The sequence below is a fragment of the Pediculus humanus genome, genomic scaffold, assembly GCF_000006295.1.
Source record: "Pediculus humanus corporis 1103172107542 genomic scaffold, whole genome shotgun sequence".
NCBI lineage: Eukaryota > Metazoa > Arthropoda > Insecta > Psocodea > Pediculidae > Pediculus > Pediculus humanus.
Window position 1 is genome coordinate 313,680 of NW_002987157.1, and position 23,376 is coordinate 337,055.

General features: G+C 29.9%; 4 protein-coding genes across 4 annotated transcripts in view; 3 read left to right on the plus strand and 1 right to left on the minus strand.

Annotated features, from left to right (window-relative positions):
- Phum_PHUM193940 (Alkaline phosphatase, tissue-nonspecific isozyme precursor, putative) overlaps positions 1-4,055 on the plus strand; it is a gene marked incomplete at both ends in the record, with an annotated part of 4,700 nt that extends 645 nt beyond the window's left edge. The window contains 8 exons of the mRNA XM_002425309.1: positions 37-229; positions 664-730; positions 1,913-2,009; positions 2,109-2,322; positions 3,029-3,162; positions 3,274-3,475; positions 3,552-3,773; positions 3,844-4,055. Coding sequence (XP_002425354.1) covers positions 37-229; positions 664-730; positions 1,913-2,009; positions 2,109-2,322; positions 3,029-3,162; positions 3,274-3,475; positions 3,552-3,773; positions 3,844-4,055 — 1,341 coding nt within the window. The remainder of the gene's footprint in view (positions 1-36; positions 230-663; positions 731-1,912; positions 2,010-2,108; positions 2,323-3,028; positions 3,163-3,273; positions 3,476-3,551; positions 3,774-3,843) is intronic.
- An 8,942-nt stretch (positions 4,056-12,997) lies between these two features.
- On the plus strand, positions 12,998-15,394 carry Phum_PHUM193950 (uncharacterized protein; the record flags this gene model as incomplete). Its single annotated transcript, XM_002425310.1, has 4 exons — positions 12,998-13,249; positions 13,819-13,966; positions 14,388-14,533; positions 14,639-15,394. The coding sequence occupies 4 exons, from the start codon at positions 12,998-13,000 to the stop codon at positions 15,392-15,394; spliced, it is 1,302 nt and encodes a 433-aa protein (XP_002425355.1).
- A 1,391-nt stretch (positions 15,395-16,785) lies between these two features.
- Positions 16,786-19,019, minus strand: Phum_PHUM193960 (uncharacterized protein; the record flags this gene model as incomplete). Its single annotated transcript, XM_002425311.1, has 9 exons — positions 16,786-16,868; positions 16,971-17,165; positions 17,244-17,362; positions 17,468-17,646; positions 17,730-17,863; positions 17,941-18,253; positions 18,327-18,530; positions 18,591-18,843; positions 18,934-19,019. The coding sequence occupies 9 exons, from the start codon at positions 19,017-19,019 to the stop codon at positions 16,786-16,788; spliced, it is 1,566 nt and encodes a 521-aa protein (XP_002425356.1).
- A 158-nt stretch (positions 19,020-19,177) lies between these two features.
- On the plus strand, positions 19,178-20,927 carry Phum_PHUM193970 (Zeta-crystallin, putative; the record flags this gene model as incomplete). Its single annotated transcript, XM_002425312.1, has 7 exons — positions 19,178-19,202; positions 19,477-19,616; positions 19,716-19,949; positions 20,023-20,214; positions 20,284-20,462; positions 20,550-20,696; positions 20,777-20,927. The coding sequence occupies 7 exons, from the start codon at positions 19,178-19,180 to the stop codon at positions 20,925-20,927; spliced, it is 1,068 nt and encodes a 355-aa protein (XP_002425357.1).
- Positions 20,928-23,376: the final 2,449 nt, after the last annotated feature.

Sequence of the window (23,376 nt, forward strand, 5' to 3'; positions counted from 1 at the left end):
AAACGCCGGTCGATTGATATTGTTTTCATTTTTCAGACTTATTCCGTCGACAGGACCGTACCTGATTCCGCATGCACAGCCACAGCGTTATTCGGTGGCGTTAAAACAAATGCCGAAGTGACGGGACTCGACGGAAGCGTGACGGTCAAAGATTGTCTGTCGTCTTTAAACGAGGATAAAAAAGTTTCCTCGATCATGGATTGGGCTCAAGATGTCGGAAAAGACACGGGTACATTTTACATTTATCTAACACCGTATAAAATCCATTAAAAAAAACTACTAACACGATAATGATAATAAACACAACGCACAACATCCGATTTTTTAAAAAAAATCACATTTTTAATTTCCTTCCCTCAAAAAGAAAAGGGATGATGGGCGTGGGGAGGAGGGTTAAAAAGGTGTAGTAGAGCGAAAGGGTGACGGCGACGACGACGTGGAGGAAGAAAAAAAGGTTTAACCTTTTCATTTTAAATGTCAGTGTTCCCATTTTGGAAATGACCTGAATTTTTACGAGTTAAACGATGGAGGTTTTTTTTTTTTTCTCTTATTTCACCTTTGAACCCTAAAAACGTCCCCCTTCGTCCGTTATTATTATTATTATTTTTTTTTCTGTACTAATCGTAACAATTTTTAATTTTTTTTTTTTTTTTTTTGGCACAGGTTTTGTAACTACGACACGTGTCACTCATGCCACGCCTAGTGCCTTATACAGTCACTCAGCAAACAGGTGAGTGTGTGTTTCGTAGTACTTGTGGACCTTCCTAATAATAATAATAATAATAACAAAAGAAAATCTCGTATATGACGTAAGATTTTTGTACAAAAAACATAAAAAAAATTCTTTTCATCTCCTTCCACGAAAAAAAAATTTTTTTTCGTTTCGTTTCGTTTGCGCTCTTTTATTATTATTATTATTATTATTATTATTATTATTATTATTATTATTATTATTATTATTATTATTATTATTATTTTATTTTGCTCTCGTTTTATTTTATTTTATTTTTTTGCTGTCGTGACGATTTCATTCGAGCTGGTCTAAGCTCGTTACGTAAAAAAAAAAATTTTTTTTTTTTTTTTTTGATTTGTTAACATTTGTGTTATATGATTGTAAAGTATCATATTCATTCTTTGACATTCATTTAACACTCAAATCAGCAAAATAATTAATTACTTAATTAATTTCTTTAATTTTTATTCATTTTCCCCTCCCTCCCCTCACATCCCCTCCCCCTACACGTTTTCGTCGTCGCGTTTTATTCGTTTTCACCGAAAAAAAAATCAAAAGAAATTTTCGTACGATTGAATTATTATTATTATTATTATTATTATTATTATTATTATTATTATCATTATCATCGTAACCGGAAACGATGTTATCCCTTGTCAACTTTAATTACGATCGGCAAATTATATTTACGTTATCGCGCGATATTACTATTGTTATCATTATCATTATTAATATTTAATTCCTCGTATCGTAAACGTAATGAAAATTTAAGCTTTAAGACCTTGTCTTCCTCTTATTTTGTTTTGTTTTTTTTTTCAAACGAGGACGTCGTCGTCATTGTCGTCGTCGTCGTCGACGTAATATTTTATTAATTTATGTGAATGATGCGACGACAGCGACGATAATGATTTAAATAATTTTTCCGCCGCGTTAAAAATTCACGTAGTTTGCTACGGTTAATGGACGTAAAATGGACTTTCGCGGTGCGTTCACGGTTAACCGAAAACGACAGCAAAAAAAGAAATGAATCGGAGCAAATGTGTCCCCCATCCCCCCCCCCAAACCAAAAGTAAAAGAAAAGTTTTGATTTTGATAACGTAAGTTTTTCTTTCTCTCTCTCTCTCTCTCTCTCTCTCTCTCTCCCTTATTCTCACACGCATTATTTTTTTCAATTTTCAGGCATTGGGAATGTGAAGCGACGATGCCACAATCAGCTTCCCATTGCAAAGACATAGCACGTCAATTGATCGAAGATTTACCCGGGAGAAATCTAAAGGTACGTTCAACGCGACGTCGTCGTGTCATTAAAAAAAATAAAAATAAACATTTAAACGAAAATGAAGAGAAAAAATTTGTTTTCGTTTACAACGCACAGGTCATTATGGGAGGCGGAAGACAATGTTTGACGTGGAACATAACGGACAAACCAGAAAATCCAATAGATCAATGGGCGTGCAAGAGAAACGACGCAAGAGATTTGATAACAGTTTGGAAATCCGATAAAGAAAAAAGAAAATCAAGTTATCAGGTCTTGACCAACACAAAAGATCTTTCGAACCTTAATTACGACAAAACCGATTATGTTCTCGGTGAGTAGTTGTTGTTGTTGTCGTCGTCGTCGTTGTTAGTTCACTGAACTGTTTCATAAACTTCTTCTTCTCCATTTTTTTTTTTTTTTTTTTTTTTTAAATTCTTTTGCGTTTTTTTTTTTTTTTTTTGTATCTTTCTTGCGATATGACCACGCCTTAACTCGTATAATCACCTAAATTTTTTTTTTTTTTGTTCCCGCCTTTTTAAATAATCGAACGATCGATATATCGATAGATTACGTTTTCCAAAACGTCAAATCATTTGACATTCATTAACATTGTAATGAATGCAACATATTATTCCAATTATTATTATTATTATTATTACGACAACAACAAGGATTTGTTACCATAATAATTCTATGCAACGACTCTCCTAAAAAATACACACGTACAACAAAATGTGGTACATTCAAGGTTAATTACGACAACAACAACAACAACAACAATATCATTATGGTTGTTTGCCAAGTTTAAAAAAATTAATTTTTAAGGTAGTACTGTTACCTACACACCTGGAGGGAAATAAAAAGAGAGAGAGAGAAAGAAAGAGTCCTCTCGCGATAGAAAAAGAAAAAACTCCGAGGAAACGAAAACGGAATCGTTTTTTTTAAACTCCGACAGCAAAAAAAACAAACCAACCTGACGAACGACGATAACAATGATAATAATAATAAAAAAAAATTTTCTTTATCCTACCTTACAGGTATTTTTTCAAACAGTCACATGCCGTACGAAGACGCAAGAGATAAATCACCGGAAGGTCCGCCATCTTTAAAAGACATGACGTCGGCAGCCATTAAAATCTTGAAAAAAAATAAAAATGGTTTCGTGTTAGCGGTAAGAATTTACACACGTGTCGCACACGCACACACACACAAATCTTAGTTTAATAATAATAATAATAATAATAATAATAATAATAATAAATTATTTTTCGGTACGAATAAGGTCGAAGGAGGTCTCATAGATTACGCACATCACAGAGGTTTCGCGAGAAGAGCTTTGGGGGAAACGGTCATGTTTAACGATGCGATAGCAGAAGCTGTTAAACTAACCGGAAACGACGATGACACTCTCATCATTGTTACGAGCGATCATTCGCATAATCTAAACATAAACGGATATTCTTATAAGAAAAACGACATTTTGGGTAAATGAAATTATTATTGCGGAAAATGCGTATGATGACGTCATTAAAAAAAATGATTTTTTGTTGTTGTCGTCAGGTATCGCCATGAATTCAAAAGCGGATGGGGTTCCTTTCACGACGCTGACGTATTCGACGGGAGGAATTAAAAATTATCAATACGAAGTGACGGCAAATAAAAAAATACAAAGGAAAGATCCGACGGGTGATGACACGACAGCATATAATTACACTCAACAGGCAGGAATTGTAAATGACGAATCGACTCACGGTGGTGTCGACGTACCCATTTTTGCAACAGGTACTAATGATTGATTGATTGATTGATTGGTTTTTGAATGATAATAATGAAAATTTACGTGTATGTATAGGTCCGATGTCTCATTTATTTCACGGTGTACACGAACAAAATTATGTTGCTCACGTGATGGCATATGCGGCTAAAATGGGAATGTATAAAAACAGACCTGACTTACCTGGAGAAAATAGTGGTGTTGGTGCCAACAGCATCCCTTTTACTCTCACTACGATACTTTCCATCATTTTAACAACAAATTTTCTTTTCCGTTACGTAATATTCTAGAAAAAAACAAACAAAATTATTATTTTTTTGTCTTCTGCTTTATATGAAATGATCTCTTTAGATTTTTATTTAAAACAAACAAACAAACAAACGACAGGTATATACAAGTACAGATTCCTTTTTTTTTTTATTATTATTACTCGTGTTATATTTACATGATAAGAATTAATTTTCCGGTAATACATTTTAACAATGAAAAATGATACGGTTAAAGGTCATAGAGAGAGAGAGAGAGAGAGTAATAAAACGTGCCTTGGAAAATTTTTTTTAAATTAGGTACTTTTATGCGACCTAAAATAATAATAATAATAATTAATTAATTAATGGTTAAAATAATTTTTTTTTTTTTGTAAATTTTTATTTACGTAATAAAAATTAAGCAACTGTCCTCTTTCTCTGTCTCTCTCTCTTCTCATTTTCTGTCTTTCTCTCTCTCTCTCTCTCTCTCTCTCTCTTCCCCTCTATCTTCCTCCCTCCCCCCTCTTTCTCTATCTCTTTCTCTTTCACTATAGTTTCTACATTTTCGCTTTTTCTTTCTATTTCCAGCTTTCTCTTATTTATTTTAATAAAATTATTATCATTATATTTATTGAGTCAAATTTCCAGGAGGGTTTTTTTTTTTCGATTACGTCACTCGTCCAGATTTTATTTCAACTGTATTCAGTATTAATAATAATAATAATAATAATAATAAACGAATGTGGTTTTGTTAGACAAAAAAAAAATTATTAAAGAAAAAAAACTTTTTTTTTGCCATCCTTATCATTCTTATCATCACCATCATCATCATCGTCATAATCATTTAAATCGACGTGGAACTAGAAAACAATACTAATAATAATGATAATAAAAATAAAAATAAATTCATTTTAACGTTCGTCGAAAGTCGTAAATTTTTCAAAAAAAAAAAAAAAAGAATAAAAGAAAAAAAAAAATTGCAAGAATAATGATGATGATGATGATGATAGTAATAATAATAATAATAACGGTTCGGTTTTGCTAATAATAATAATAATAATATTTTTTTTTAAACTAAAGTCACGTTTCGACGTCTTTTTTTTCTTAAAATAAATTTTACATTCGAACATCAACCATCCATTCATTTCATTTACTTTCTCGCTATCTCTCTCTCTCTTTTTCTCTATCTAACTATCTATTCATCTATCTCTCTTTATCTATTTTCTTCGAATGATAATAATTACGAATAGTAATAAATATTAAGTAAAAGTATTTTCGTATTTTATTCATACATTTATATATATATGTATACAACCGCGTGATTTATTACGGTAAATTTTTTCCCTTTTTCTCTCTCTCTCTCTCTTCCGACTATTAAAACGTGATTTCTTTTCATTATTTTTAAAAATGGAGGAGAAGAGAGGAGAGGAGAGGGGTGAAAGGGAGGGAGAAGGAGGGAGAGGGGAGAAAGGAGAAAGAAAATTTTTAAACGAGTGTATATATATATATATATATAGAAAGTATATTTATGCAAGTATTCGACGACGACGAGAGAGAGAGAGAGAGAGAGATAGCGGGGGAAAAACTCGTGGAAGGAGACTCGTACATACATTCGAAATGAATGGTGAATAAAAATAAAAATAAATAAAAAATGAAAGAGAGAGAACGAGAGAGAGAGAGAGATAGAGAAAGAAAAAAAACGGTTATCTCGTTAGTATAATATTAACATTGGTTGCGAGTACAACGAACGTAACGTCACGACGACGACGACGACGACGACGACTACGACACGGGTACTCATACATATAAACCTTGCGTCGTAATCCCCGTGTAATTATTATTATTATTATTATTATTATTATTATTATTATTATTATTATCGCGTGGTTGTTGTTTGTTATTGTAGGTTAAATACAAAACTAAAAAAAAAATTAATGTGAAGTGATAATAATAATAAAGCAAAAAAAAAAAAAAAACCTGTTGTTAATATTATTATTATTATTATTTTAATTGAATTTTTCCCGTATTTTCGCGATACGTAATTATTATTATTATTATTCATTTGAATCGCGTAAAGTAAATAAATAAATAAATAAATAAATAAAATAGTCGTTCGATTCGTTCGCCATATTTGTTTATAAGTGTTTTGTTATTAACAAATTTTTTTTTTTTTTTTTTTTTTTTTGCGTTTTCGGTTTTTGTTGCGTGCGTGCGTGAGTGCGTGCGAGTGTTTCGATTCTTGTTTTTTCATCGTTTGTTTCTCGTGTGGTTTTTTTCTTTTTTTTTTTTTTTTTTTTTTTATAAATTAATATTATAAACCACGTGATCATGATCAAGTTGTTGTTGTTGTTGTTGTTATTTTGCAAAATTATTTAAAAATAAAATAAAAAAAATTTTTCGAGAAGCAGACGACGACTACAATATCGGATAATAAAAAAAAAAAAAAAAAGTTCTTTTTTTGTTTAAAATAATCTTTTCGGTTGATTTTGTTTGTTTGTTTGTTTTTTCGTATTTAGGTTATTGTGAAAATAAAATAAAATAAAATTCATCAGGTAAATAATTAATTTCCGGTTACGGTTTTAAAACTTTTTTTTTTTTTTTTTTTTATCACGACAACTTGAAATTCCAGGTTTTAACGTTTGAATTTTATCTATACTAAAATTATTAATAATAATAATAATAATAATAATAATAATAATGATAATGATAATAGTAGCAATAATGGCATGGCGGTTTTTTAATGAAAAATTTACAAAAAAAAACAACTTTTAAAAAATTTTCCAAAGTTTTATTACGTGCTCTTAATTTCACGGTCATTGATTCAAAATTTTTGTTTTCATTTTCTCTCTCTCTCTCTCTCTCTCCTTTCTGTTTCTCTCTCTCTCTCTCTCTCTCTCTCCTTTCTGTTTCTCTCTCTCTCTCTCTCTCTCTCTCTCTCCTATCTTTCTCTGTCTCTCTCCTTCCTGATGTCTTTCTCTTTTCCTCTCTCTCTCTCTCTCTCACTTCATCTATCTTTCTCCCTCTATCTCCACACACTTTCTGTCTCTCTCTCTCTCTCTCTTACTCTCTCTGTCATTTTCACAATTCACAAATAACAAGGTAAATTTTTATCTATTTCATATATTTCCTAGAAAATTCTGCAAACTTTTTCTCTAGAAAATTTCCCTTTTTTTTTTTTTTTTTTAATAATTCAACAACATAAACAATTTTTTTCAAAAGTCGTGGCAGTAGAAAAAAACAAATAAATTCATAAAATTTCATTTGTAAAATCAATCTATAAATAAAATTAACCCGATCGAGTGAATGATTTTCATAATGATAATATTAATTCATTAATAAATTAAAAAAAAAAAAACGAAATTAATTAACGAGTGTCGGTTTGTTTGTTTTGATATCTCGCGTTTTTCCAATTTTTTTCAAAGATAAAAACTGACACAATTTCCCTCTACCTCCCCCCCTTCCTCGCCCTATTTATTTTTACTAAAAATAAAATAAATAATTTTAACGCGTTTCATTCCGTTTCAAAACAATTAAAAATTTTACACAAACGAAATTTTATGTCATTTTTGTATTTTACTTATGTAACGAAAACATGGCGAAAAATCTATCTATCGTCGTTCGATCGTTAGCGATAGATTTTTTCTTCTTATTCTTAGACACGATTTGAAATTTACGTGTGACACGCATAATCACGCACTCGCGCACGCACACTTAGGCTCTCTACTCATTCGAAATTGCACACGGAAAACTTTCACTTGATAAATTAAGGTTAAACCATTTGTAAAATTTTTTACCAAGTTTGTTTGTGTCTGTCTGTGTCGAAACGAATCCCTAAAAAAGAGAAGAGAGAAAAAAGAAGAAAAAAAAGAGAGAGTGATAACAGAAAGAAAGAGAAAGAGAGAGAGAAAAGATAAGGGGGTAAAGAGAAAGACAGCAACAGACAGGAGATAGATAGAGAGAGAGAGAAGATAAAGGAGTAAAGAGAAAGACAGCAACAGACAGGAGATAGATAGAGAGAGAGAGAGAGAAAGTTATAGATAGAAGTAGACAAACGAAGAGGAATAGAGAGACAGAGATAGATAGATAGATAGAGAGAGAGAGAGAGAGAGAAAGAATTAAATTTTTGTAGTAAAATTTTGTAATCTTTTAAATTCGTTTTAAATTTTTTTTTTTTTTTTTTTAATTTTTATTTTTCGGGTTTAAAGTCTAAAAAAAAAAAAAAAAAATGTGTTAAACAAGATTTATGCAAAATATCCGTAACCTGGTCGTCCTTCAAGCATAAGTCAATCTTATAATTATAACCCCGACGAATTCAAGTTTTTTCTTTTTTTTTCTTTTTACCTTGTTTGTTATTTGGGTAAATATAACAAAAAAAAAAAAAAAAACGAATCGAATCCGATTGAAACAAAAAAAAAAAAAAAAAAAAAACCAACGCAAAATATTTTATTGATATAAGAAGGAAAAGAGTGAGAGAGAGAGAGAGAGAGAGAGAGAGAGAGAAAATACGGGCTTAACAAGTTTTTTTTTCTTTAAAAAAAAAAGTCATAGACTAATAATTACGACGAATCGAACACGGTTTTGCCAATTTGATAACCCCTCTTCCCCTTACCCCTCCTCAACCCCTCCCTCCTTCCCGAAAAAAAAATCTCTATTGATATCCTATCGAATATTATCAATAAATTTTTGTTTTGCCGATTAATTAATTAATTAATTAATTAATTAAAATTTCTTTCTTTCTTTTTACTGATTCGTGTGATTAAAAACGTTTTTGCTCTCGATTCAAAAAAATTTTTTTTTTTTTTTTTTTTTTGCTAGGTAAGAAAGATTTTCGAATATACTTCATCATTATTATTATTATTAATTAATTAATTAATTAATTTCTCATCCGAATTGAAAAGAAAAAAAATTAATTAATAAGCGAAAAAAATATATATATATAAATTAATGATAATAATAAGGGATAAGCATTGTTGGGAAATTTCTAGAAGAATCTGCATTTTTTTTTTTTTTTTTTTTAAATAAAGTATTAATAATTGATTACGTAAGGATTTTCTTTTGCTAGAAAAAAAAAAAAAAAAAAGATTTCCGACACGTTTTTAATGGCTTAACCTTTCTGTCTCTCTCTCTCTCTCTTCTTTTTCCTCATTCTCTCTCTCTCTCATTTGCTCTTCCTACGCTCTATCCTTCCATTCTTTCTCTCTCGTTCTTTCCTTCCATTTTTCCCTTTCTATCTTTCTCTTATTCTTCCCTTCAATTCTCTCTCTCTCTCTCTCTGTTTCTTTCTCTCTTTTCGTCGTCGTCGTTAATTAATATAAAAAAATGTAAATAAATAAACAAACGAGTCAAGTTTTCATTTTTTTTTTTTTTTTTTGTAAAAATGTCGTCACACGAATCTCATGAGATGAAAAAAAAAAAACGGATTCCTATCGAATTCATTTTTAAATGAGATTTTAAAAAAAAAATTCCGGAACAATCTTTCTCTTTCTCTCTCTCTCATTCTCTCTTTTTGATAAAAATCAGTGAATAAAAAATAGTCGGAATTAATAATAATAATAATAAATTCAAACGAGACGGAAAAGAATTTATTTCTGAAAAAAAAAAAAAAAGGAAAGATGAACTTTAAGATAGGGTTGAAATAATAGAAGGCGGTGAAATAACAAAAGAATAAGATAATCATCTATTTATTAACCTAAACTTAACCGGAGAGAAATAAAAAAAAAAAAAAAAAAGAGAGAGTGAGAGAGAGAGAAAAAGATCTATTTCATTTAAATCTTTCTCTCTTTTCCTATTTTTTTTACCTGTCTCCTTGATTAAATTCTTTATATCTTTTCCATTCCCCTCCCCTCCCCCCCATATTAAAGAAGTTTTCTATTTCGTTTGTTTTTAATAACTAACTTTTAAGAAAACTTTTGAAAATGGTGGCATCGACGACGACGACGGCGACAATGATGATGATGATGATGATGATGATAATATTTCACAATAATTAATTACGAAACATGATTTTATTTTGTAATTAATTACGCAAATTTTATTTTTATTTTTTTAAAATGAAATTTCGGAAGATGGCGTTTAAAAAAAATGATAATAATGTCGTGAATATAAAACGAAAGAACGGGTCGAGGAATGATACAACATACAATTCAAACCCAATCACGGTACCACGTTCATACGCAATCATCTCACCTACCAACAAGCAACACAGAACTGTATCTGCCAACAAGCGTTCGGAATAAAACACCAGACAGTCAAAGATGCAGACAAAAGGTTGAAATAACCAGGATGTGGGGAGTAAAGGCTAAAACTATTCCGGTCATCGTGGGAGCACTGGGAGTCATGCCACATTCAATAAAAGGAAATTTAAAGAAGATTATGAAGAACCTAAAAGAAGAAACCATCCAGGAAATCGCACTATGTGGGACGGCCCACATTCTTCGGAAAATATTATAAGTAGCACCACCGATATTCGAGTATTTGTCCCTAAGGAATCGTCGGGTAGAAACCTGGTAAATGCTTAAAAACCCCGACAAATAAGAGCCTTGTCGTGTTTAAGAGTGACAATAATAATAATAATAGTAATTAATAATAATGACAAGAAAAGTTTCGAGAAAATCTGGAAAAGTAAATGAAAATAAAAGTGAAAAAGTTTAGAAAAAAGCCTGCTGGCTGTTTAGAAGATTAGGGAAGTTTCTCTGGATAAAACTGGAGAAGTCTGGAAAAAATTCTGGAGAATACTGGAGAAGTCTGGAGAAAACTGGAGAACTAGAATAGTCTGGATAGGCCTAGAGAAGTCTAAAAATATACTGGAGAAAACTGGAGAAGTCTGGAGAAAATCTGGAGAAAACTGGAAAAATCTGGATAAACTGGAGAATATTCTGGAAAAATCTAGAAAAAAATTAATATCGAAGCATTTATTCGTAAGGAATCGGGTAGAATTTTGGAAATAAAGCTCCTAAAAGTGCAAGCATGGAATCTCGCGTTGAATTAAAATAATAATAATAATAAAATTGAAATAGCCAAAATGTGGGAAACAAAAACAGAAACGATTCCGGTCATCGTGGGAGGATTGGGAGCCATGCCACCACATTCAATGAAAGGAAATTTAAAGAAGACTTTGAAGAACCTAAAAGAGGAAACCAACCAGGAAATCGCACTATGTGGGACGGCCCACATTCTTTGGAAAATTCAACAAATTCGAGCATTTATCTCTAATGAATCGTCCGTTAGAAACCTGGAATAAATGAACTCCGACAAGTTCTTTAAAAGGTTGTCGCGTTTAAAAGTGAAAATAATAATAATAATAATTAAATAAAGAGAATGATATTCCAGAATGGGATAAAAGCTACACCGGCGAGATAAATGAAAAAAAAAGATGGCGGAAGAAAAAAAAAATAAAACCTTACCTTAAAAAGAATTACAAGAAAATCCGTTGTACACGTGTATGCACGTGGAAACCCAAAAAAATTTTAATCCTTCGTTCGAATCGTGATCCACCACCGTCAAAAGTATCGTGTAAATAGGAAACAAAAAAAATTCTTTTTTCTTTTAAACTCTGGTTCAATTCGTTTTTTCTTTTTTCTTCTAAAAATTTTCATTTCGTTTTTGGTCCTTATTCTGAAAAAACATTATTATTATTATTAATCATCATCATCATGATTCCGTAGGTGTGCGCGTGCGTGAAAACCACGAGTTTAAATTTTAGAAAAAAAAAAACCCTGGAAATTTATTTTTATTTATAAAAAAAAAAAAAAAAAAACGAGGTCGTTGAACTTATTTTTTTGACGAACGAGTAGTAAACGGGTGGTAGTAGTGGAAGTAGTGGCAGTAGTAACAACTTAATCACTATTATTACTCATTACGTTCTCCTTTCGTTTGTTGCAAAATTTCTTTTTTTTTTTTTTTTTTACGTCTATTTAATCCGGAAAATTCTCCAGATTCTTTTTTTTTTTTTTAGTAACGGTTTTTTTTTTTTTTTTTTAAATATCATCATCATCATTATCTTCGCGGATATTATTAAATCGTTTTAAATGGGTAATAAGAGTATAAAATGAATGAACCAATCGCACAAAAAAAAAAAAAAAAAACGAAAACGAAAACAAGTTGTTGTTGTTGTTAACGACAACTTCCAAAACCTTCGATTAAACGCGAATTTCAATCAAATTATCATTATTATTATTATTATTATTATTATTATTTTTCGTTTCAATATTAAATTCGAATTCTACGAAAAGAAAGTAAAAAATTTCTCTCTCTCTCTCTCTTTCTCACTCTTTGGCGAAATTTCCAGAAAGAACGAAACTATATAACGCGTGTACCGTAACGTAAACGAAAATTTTCTTCGTGACGTCACGTCGCGTTTCTAATAGTTTAAAGTATCGATAAATCGATTGATAACGATGAATGATCGATACCCATGCGAAATGTTTGCAAATAAATATTTTACTTTTACTCTTGTTTTTGCAATCGTCGTGTCATTAACGCATAATAACGATATCCTCCCTAATAAAAATAATTATTATCATCATCATCATCATCATCATTACGTCGAGTAACGAACCGAAAATTTTAAAGGAAAATTTTAAACTTTCCATCGATCACTAATTATTATTATTATTATTATTATTACTATTATATTTACCTAATTTGTCAACTTTTTTTTTTTTTCTTTGAAATATTTTCGTTCCAGTTCCAGTGAGAGAGAGAGAGAGAGAGAGAGAAACTGGAGCGTGTAATTATTAAAAAATTGCGAAACGCACATAATCACGCACGTGTCGATGACACACGTTTGGATAAAATATAAAATTTCATAATTTTTTTTTTTTTTTTTTTTTTTTTTAGAATGAGGAGGACCATTTCTTGTGGTATTTGGTTCTTATTACACGTGGCAGCAACTTATAGAGTTACCGGATTAACAGAACACAAGGTAAATAATAATGATGATGATGATGATGATGATGTTTAACGAACGATAAAAAAACAAAAAAATGTTTTTTTTTTTTTTTTTTTTCAAGGTTCACAACATCGTTTTGTATCCCGATAAACATTCCTGGTGTAAAACGACGGAAATAAAACAAATCGTCGCACATCCGGGATGTTCATCAATCGAAATCGACAACAATGTTTGCGTGGGTGCTTGTTTTAGTTATTCCATACCTAGAACAATACCTAGCTCACCCGGAGAAGTTATTATACCCTATTGCGATTCTTGTCAACCTGTCGAATACGAATGGCGAGAGGTAATTTCAATAATAATAATAATAACAATCCAAATTATTCGAACAATGGGGGAAGAAGAAGAAGGGAGGTAGGGGGAGGGGAGGGAGGGAAATTATCAAAAGCGTGTTCAAAATGGCAAAGAAGTAATAATAATTAATAATAAATTACCTTATCCAAGAGAAGAAGAAGAAGAAGAAGAAGAAAACCTTGAATGTATGTAATGAAAATATCAAATCCTTGTTTATTAAATCTGATAAATAACAAAACAACAACAACAAACAATAATAATAATAATAAGACATGATCCGATCCCTGAACAAATAATAATAATAATAATAATATTCGATAACCCAATTTTACACGTGAAAATTTTTATTTTCAAATGTTTCCCTTCCTGCTTTCCTAAATCGAACCTTTCCCTGTCGTACCCCTTGTTGCGAACCTCGTGCTCAACATCATAGACATTTTCGAAAAATCACGAAAGTAAAAAAAAAAAAATTTTTTTAATTTAAAAGGAAAAAAAAAGGTTGGCGACCCTGGCATTTTTAAATCGAATCCGTTTACGATTTTTTTTTTTTTTTAATTTCAGGTTACTTTAACTTGTTCGGATGAATCGGAAGAAGATGAAGGTCAAACTGAAATGACGAAACGAGTACAAGTGATAACGAATTGCAGTTGTACAACGTGCGAGAAACAATATGAGGAAAAAAAAATTTCGGATCATCATAGACCCGTGGGTAAGAGAGAGAAAAAGATGGGTAAAGAAAGAAAGAAAAAGAGAAAAAGAGAGAGAGAAAAGGGAGAGAAAGAAAGAAAAAGAGAGAGAGATGGGTAGAGAAAGAAAGAAGAGAGACAGAGAGAGAGAAAAGGGAGAGAAAGAAAGAAGAGAGACAGAGAGAGAGAAAAGGGAGAGAAAGAAAGAAGAGAGACAGAGAGAGAGAAAAGGGAGAGAAAGAAAGAAAAAGAGAGAGAGATGGGTAGAGAAAGAAAGAAGAGAGACAGAGAGAGAGAAAAGGGAGAGAAAGAAAGAAGAGAGAGAAAGAGAGAGAGAGAGAGAGAGAGAGAGAGAGAGAGAGAGAGAGTGAAACCTTATAATAAGATTTAAAAACAAAGAAAAAAAATTGAAAATCAAGTTTTTTTTTTTTTTTTCGCAAACAGGGAGTAAAACCAACGATGACGTACCTGAATTAATGAGTTTAATGATGGGCGTACATAATAAGGAACAAGAAATAAATGAATCAGAAGAAGAAGATGATCAACAAAAACAACAAACGGTAGATAATGTTAACGTGGAAATCGAAGGGGTTTCAGATAAACCAAATCAAGTAAAAAAAAATTAATTAAATTTTCTTTTCTACAACCCCCCACAACTCTTCGTCAATCTCAACCGAAATTTTTTTTTTTTTTAGGTTCGACCTGACGACAAAGAAAATTTAATTAAAGACGAGGACGATGACGATGACGACGACGACGACGGACAAAATAATAAAAAAAATGAAAAAGAAAAATTAAAAGAAAAATTAGATAAAGAATCGCGAACGTTAGAAATCCTTCATTTAAGCAATAATAATAATAATAATGAAAAATCAAATACGTCATCATCGTCGTCTACGTCATCACAAAATAAAATGAAAGATTTAATCGAAATAGCTAAAACCGAACACAAACATTACGAATTTGGTCCTCATCATTCACTAATATTAAAACCGGATGGAGAAACATTTTTACAATCCGATGCTAATAATAATAATAATCGGGGTAAAATAAAAAAATTAAAAAACGATAATGATAATAATGATGATGATGATGATGATGTTTACGTGAGTACGATAGAAGATGACGAGGAAGATGATCTCGAACTAGAAGATGGTTCTTCATCGTCATCAGTTATAAATCAATTTAAAATACACGACAGCGATAAATACATTGATCAAATCGCCGTCGAAAGCATAAGAAAAGAACAAATAGAAAATCAACCTAAAATAATGACCATACCGGATATGATTTACAATTCTACAGCTTTCAAAGGAAATGGAAAATGGCGGAGCGGCGTTAGAATGTTTGAGGTTCCTCATCATCATCTTCAACCCGCCGTGGAAGGCGTCGAACTTAGTTATTACGGTAAAAGTCATACGAAAGTCGATAAAATCCAAGATCGTGATTGAATGACAGACATCTTTCTTTCTTTCTTTCTTTCTCGAAAACCATAATCCGGAGTTTTTTTTTCTTTTTTTCTTCCTTTTTTCATGTATATAAATATTCGAACTAAGTCATTTCGCGCACATATTCAAAACCGATTACTATTATTATTATTATTGTAAAAACTTTGGCAAAATCTAGTCCGTCTAACAAAACGTATAAATATTCAAATATGATTTTTTTCTTTCCGTTTGTGACGTCATACGTATACATACTGTTTAGTTTTTATTTAAAATTTGTCACGCACCTGAAAAAATAAATTTTAAAAAATTATTATTATTATTACTATTATTATTATTATTACTATTATTATTATTATTAAAATTTGTATTTATTTATAAGATTATTTTAATACACGTGAATTTTTATTAAATAAATAATTAATGACACAAATAATAATAATGATGATGATTTTTCTTTTTTTTTTTTTAAACGCTAAATTTAAAAAAAAAATTTTTTGTATATTTTTAGAATTTTGTTTGTTTGTTTTTAATTCGAGGGGGAAAAATGTAATAATAATAATAATAATAATAATAATAATAATAATAATAATAATAATAATAATAATAATAAAAAACAAACAAACAAACGAAATAAATTGTACAAATGAAACGACGACGACAAATGGTTATGATGATGATGATGATGATGTTGGTAGTGGTTGTCGTCGTCGTTGCAGTTGAAAAATAAAGATTGGATAATATAGAGAGAGAGAGAGAAAAATAGAGAGAGATAGAGAGATAAAGATACAGAGAGAGAGAGAGAAAGAGAGAAAGAGAAAGGGAAAGAGAGAGAAAACTATTCAATCAATTCATTTACACCGCATATTCATAATAATGAATAAGTAAAATATTTACATATTTGTAAAAAAAAAAAAAATTATTACTTAACATTCCTCTCTCTCTCTCTCTCTCACTCTTCTTATTTCACAATAAGCCGATCCTTTTTTTTTTTTTTGGCTTTTACGGTAAACATTAAAAACCAATAAAAAAAAAACGAAAGATTCCGAGAAATTTCATTTATTTACAGGAAAACAAACAAACAAAAAATTTTTTTTTTTATTGTTTAACAATCCGTTCGTTTGTTTACTTTTTTCCCGTTCGACAAACCCGTTTTATTATTATTATTATTATTAATTTAATCGGCGAGTGAGAGAGAGAAAAAAATAAAAAATTTTTTTTCTTTTTTCATTCACTTCCGTTTTCCTGAAAGGGAAAAGTAAATCAAAAAAAACCAAAAAAAAAAAAAAAAAATCCTAATTCCTATTAAAATTATATATTCTTAATAATCAAAAATTTACAAATCACCCTTTGATTAATCCATTTGTCACGTGATTGACGACTCGAAATGATTTTCTTCATTTCCGAATCGATGATTTTTCTTTTGATATTCTCAATATGGATTTTTTCGCCGCTTTGTGTATTCTACTGTCTAATTTATCTGTAAAGTTAAAAAAAAAAAAAAAACCGTTTACAAACGTCATATTTCAAAAAAACTCATCTTATTTCAATCAATCAATCAATCATTTAATTTTTTACTGACAAATTTTATGACTTCCGGAAAGTGGAAATCTTATATCTAATTCTTGAGGGTCTTCGCATATGAACACGAAGGGACTCTCCGATTCTCCATCCGGATATTTTAATCTGTACTCCTCTTGTGGTAGACAATCCGTGAGTGAGACGCAACCGAGAAGGCAACTCGTAGGATACGATTTTGGAAAATTTATCGGATGATCTAGAAAAAAAAAAAATTTAATTTAAATTCTTTTGTTTTTTGCCCTTTGTTGTTTTGACTAAACTAATTCGACCTCACCGTAAATTCCTTGATAAAATTCTTCGCAGTCTTTAATACTTTCCGGTGTCGGAGCTTTCGATGCTGCTGCTATCCAAAGCCTTCCTCTGTGCGACGTGTACCAAGTCCTTCCTTCGTGCCTGTAAATACAACAAATATTTACTATTCCATCTCGAACCGACATTTTATCGATCCAAATCGATCGATTATCGATTATCCCTTTTTAAAAAAAAAAAATTTCTTACTTTTTTATTCCTGAAACTAATAACGAAGCCCAAGGTTGATGCATGCTTAAACAAGCTCCATTATCGGATATCAAAAGCAATTCTTTATCTTGAACTCTATAATTTAAATTTTTTATATCTTCCGTTTTTTCTTCTGCTTCTAAATGATTTACCGCTTGTTCTTGTTTGTCACTGACAAACTACAATAAAACGATTGAAATTATATAAAAAACAAATTATCACAATTAATTAATTTATTTATTTATTAAGTGGATTGACTTACGATGGGTTGTACAATGGCTGGGAAATCGGGATGCGTGTAACTTTCCGCTAAAGTTTCTTCAATTTTATCAAAAGCTTCCTTATAAAAACTTTCATCTATTTCTGTATCTACAGCTTCTTCTATAACTTTTCTTTCTGCAGGAAAGAAAAGAAAAAAAAAATATTTTTAATTAAATCGTTACAGTAATAATGAGTATCGTTTTAGAACTTACCCAACAAGTCGAAAGTATATTTCCTACTTGATCTCGACATGTGTTTCTTAGCATGAGCTTCATCTTCTTTTTTCTGTAATTTTTCCCTTTCTTCTTTTGTTAACCAACTTGAATTCGTTGAAAAATAATCGCTTTCATCATCTATAACCCTTGATCTTTGTGCCATCGATTTATCATATTCTAAAAGTTTATTTCTTTGCGCCAATGCTTTTTCCAAATCGTCCAAATTACTTTTTTTCATTAATTGATCATAAAGTTTTTTCGACTGTTTCGTTTCCATATTAAGAATGTTTTGTTCTTCTATGCTGCAAACCTAAAAGTTATCATTTTTCACTAATTATAATAATTATTATTATTATTTGTCGATGAAACATGATGAAACATACAAGTGTACCACAAAAAAGACAAGGACCAGATCCTTCTTGACTGCACACAATTCTTCCACATTTTAAACAATTATTTATCAATTTATGTTTGCTTGCTTGACATTCGCACATGTGTCTACCTTTGAGAAAAATAACATCCCTTTTTTCACCTTCCTCCGAATAAAGATTAATAAATTTGTTTTTCTTTTTCTGTTTTACTCCACCCTAATTAGAAAAACAACAGTGAGTTATAAAAACCTTAAGGCAAAACTATTATGTATTTACCTTTCCATTATCCGATTCTACAACATTTCCATCACTCATTATTTTATTATCACTTTTTGTTCCTTCGATTCCTTTTTTTTTCTTTTTAACACCACCTTTGGATTTATCACCATCGTTATCATTTTTATTTTCGCTGGAACGTTTTAAAACTTTAAATTTTTCAATGAAAGCTCTGTGTTTAGAATTATTTACGTCTAATAAAGTTTTCAAATAATCTTCTAAATCTCTATCGTTTTCTATTGTAGAAATATACCTGGAATGAGAAAAAAAAACCGAATGAAAAATTTGTGTCATTAACAGCATAAAAAATAGTCATTGAAAAACAAACAAACGTTTTACTTACTCTGTCATGCAAGTTGGAACAGGAAAAGAAAGAATTTCCGATAAATTTTCATTTAACCAATCTGATAGAGATTTATTCGTTGCCATCTTTTTAAAACCGATTATTATTTATAACATTTATAAATATTTCTGAAAAAAATTAACCTACGACGGTTTAAACACAACAATTACATTCGACTGTCAATTTCACCGAATTCGAATTTAACGAATTAAAATATTTTAATTAAATTTTACAATCGCCATCGATGAGAACATCTGTTCTATTAAAACGTCAATCATGACCGAAAAAGAGGGAATTTATAGCGAAAAATTTAACCGCGATAATAAAAATTTTCTATTTCCACGTCTAATAAAAATGGCGGCTCACTGAAGTGAAAAACTTTCATTAAAGTAATTGATCAAAAGAAAAACATTGTCAAGTGTTTCCTAGAGATTAATTTTTTTTTTATAAAATAAATAATAAATAAAAAAATTATTAATAATAATAAATTATATATAAAAATAAAAATGTCGTTTGTTTTAAGTAATATTTTATTAAAATTAGGAAAGAAAAATATTCAAAAGGTTGGATTAATATCTGAAACTCAATATCGGCAAAAAAGTATAAGAGCAGCCGTTTTAAAAGATTACAAACATCCTTTAATTATCGACGATGTTAAACAATCCAAGATGAAAAATCATCAAGTAAATAATTTTCATACATTAACAACTCTCTCATTATTCACTCGACGTTTCCTTTAACCAATCACACATAATAATAATAATGATAATTTTGATTTCAAGATAAGAATTAAGGTACAGTACTGTTCAGTGAATCCCTCTGATGTTGAAATAGTAAAAGGTTATCACGAATATAAACCGAAATTACCATTCGTGCCTGGATACGAAATGGCTGGAGAAATAACTGAAGTTGGAAAAGATGCTAAATTAAATGGATTTAACGTTGGTGATAAAGTCATTGGTTTGAATAAAGAATCTTGCGGGGGTTTTGCAGAAGAATGCGTCGTCGTTTCAAAGGTTTAATCATTTATGACGTCATCATTTTTATCAATTTTTTAAAAATTGACAGAGTTTTCTATTTTTTCGACAGGATTGCTACCACGTTCCCCAAGGTATTTCCCTAAAAGAATGTAGTGCTTTATTAGATGGTTACATAACAGCTTTATTAGGTTTAGTTAGAAGAGGTAAATTAGAAGAAGGTGAAACAGTATTGGTAACTGCTGCTGGTGGAGGAGTGGGTTTGGCTGCTGTCGATCTTGCTGCAAATGTTTACAAAGCAAAGGTAAATGAATTAATTAATTATCTTATTTCGATTATTAATCTGACATGTGTAAAAAAAAACTATCATCAGGTCATAGCGGTTTGTTCGACAGAAGACAAAGCGGCTTTAGTAAGGGAAAAAGGTGCATTTATGGCATTGAAGTACGACGATCACCTTGTCAAAGAAGTACAAAATTTTACCAATGGTAAAGGAGTTAAAGTTGTTTTCGATGCGACTGGAGATAAAGTTTTTGAAAGCGCATTGAATTGGTAATTAACAAATCCTACTAAGGTTTTTTTTTTATTATTATTATTATTGTAACCATAATTTAATGATGTGGGAAAAAAATATTTTAGCGTGAGCAATGAAGGTAGAATGGTTCTTGCAAGCAATGCAGCTAGAAATATAAAAAATTTTAATCTATCATCACTACTACCAAAGGCTGTCAGTATAACAGGAGTATCACCTTGGCATTATAGAATAAACGATATAGAAACATATAAGTGAGTCCATTGTCAACTTCAAACGACTAACATTCAACCATAAATTAAAAATTATTATTATTATTATTATTTGCTTATAGGAGTTGCGTTGAAGACGTCATAGACATGGCAGAACAAGAATTAATAACTCCTCATATATCTCAAGAATTTGATTTGAAAGATGTCAATTCTGCTTTCGAGTATTTATTAGATGCTAAATGTACTGGAAAAGTTGTCGTCAAAGTAGAATAAATTATTTAAATTGTTTATAAGCAAAAAAAAGAAGTTTTTTTGACTAGATATGTTTTGTCTTCCCCCCCTCCCCCCCCAGCAACTTCCAATGCCTAAATAAAAAAACAATTTCTGGTTATTTTAATCGGCCCCTTTAAACGTTTTAGGTATCTCGTTTGAAAAAAAAAAAAAAAAAATTTGCACGTTTAGCGTAAATTAAACTAATTTTTAACTTTAGTCATCATTTAAAAATAATAATAATAATAGAGTATTTATAGACTGTGTAGTAGCCTAATCGTAAATTCTTCGTGTTAGCTAAAAATTTCCCTCGTACGAATATACTACTCACGAACCGGAAATATAATAAATTATGTTTGTTTACGAAAGAGTACAAAAATTTGGAAAATCTTCTGCTGTAAAAAAGTAAACAAAAACAAACTCAACCTAATCAACTCGTTTGTTTGAGATTTGACAACTACACTAAATGCGTAAAAAAAAAAGATTTTTTTTCGGTGCGTGTTTGTTATTTACTCGTAATTACGTTTCGCTGCGTAATTTGGCAACAAACAAACAAACAAACAAAACAATCATAAAAACAATAAAAAAAGATAAAAATTTATTTCGCTCATATTTAAGTTCATCCTTTCGTTATGGGGTTATTATAACATAATAAAAAAAAAAAAAAAAAATTCCGACCATGTGATTCATCATATATATTTTTTTTGTAACACATTTTCTTTGCGTGTTTGTTTGTTTGTTTGTTTGTTTCTTTTCTTTCTGACGCGACCTTCGTTAACTCAAAATCAAAAGTGTAACGGATGGAAATGGCCCCCCCACGCATATAAAAAAAAGTTTCGTATTTTTTTTTTTTTTTTTTTACTTTTTCCATCCTGACTACTACTACTACTACTTACTGCACTTACAGCATTGCGACAGAAAATAATAATAATAATAATAATAATAATAATTTACTGCGTTTATCACTTTTAGTTTTTTTTTGTTAATAACCTTCGGTTCGATCGAATCGAAACACTTAATTACTTATTATTATTATTATTATTATTGAGCAATTAAGAAAAAAAAAAAAAACGTTTATTTTTATTATTATTTCAAAAAAGAAATAATCGACGCGATTCATAGCTCATTTTTTTTATAATAATAATAATAATAATAATAATTTATTATTATTATTATTTTAATTGTTTAAAATGGAAAAATTTAATTGGAAATTATTATTTTTTTAACCTTTTTTGAACTTTCGCAATACTGATCAGAAAATCATATTGTTTTGTAAATAAAACGAAAAAAATTCCCCATTTTTTTTTCTTTTTAACTACTATTATTATTATCATCTATACGTCGTCGTAAGGTATAAATAAAGGATTTCCTATAATCACCTGGAATCATTTTGGAATTAATCGATCGTTTGGGGTTTGCCCCTTGACGATATCGATCGAATTTCGCGACCTTGAACTAACACCATCGGTACCTTAAACACCTGACTACTACCACCACCACCACCACTCCTACCAGCAACAAAAATTCCTTTTATATAATAATTACTACATTTTATGTAAGTTCGCCTTTACTCGATTTGCACTTGTTTTACGTCACAATGATAACTAATGACATAAAAAAAAATCTGTTTTTATTTTATTATGATATGTTTGTCATTGTAAATGTTATATTTAATTTCTGTCTTTTACTTTTTGAACCCGAACCTTTTTTAATACGTTTTAAAAGTTTTTACTACGTCACCCACCTACCGCAATGATAAATTTATATAACAGCTTTTGCGATTATTCCTCAAGTTTCGTTTAAGACCAAACCAATTAATAAATAATATTTTAATTTATTACTTTTGCAAATAGTTTTCGGGGTGCGTACGAAGGTTTTTTCAATAAAGTAAAAAATGTAAATACGAGAGAGAGAGAGAGAGAGAATTATTTAAATATTTTAAAAAAAAAAAAAAAAAAAAAACACGAAGGCGCCAGAAGTCATTAAAAATATTTTTTTTAAAAAAAAAAACCACACACACGACACATTAAGTGCTCTCCGTCGTAATGATCAGTTTGTTGACTTTTTAAGGTAGTAATCATCTCAATCAATGGTTTGATATACCTAACTAAACCTTGAGATCGAACCTAAACTTAAATTTTTTTTTTTCTTTCTTTAAGGGGGTGTGTCACAAGACTGTGTGTTGTGATGATGAAAAAAAAAAAATATTTAATGAAAAACCGATATAAATGTACCTTGAAAATAATAAACCAAAAAAACCTTAACGAGTAAGTATTATTGATCAAAACCTTACGGTACGCAACCTGATAAACCTATATTGGGCTATTCTTCAAAATAACCAGAAAAAACAAACAAACAAACAAACAACGAGTACTGCTACTTAATTATTAAGTAATTAACGAAAAAAAAAAGGTAATTATCACTTGTTTGTAAAAAGAAAAAAAAAAGATTA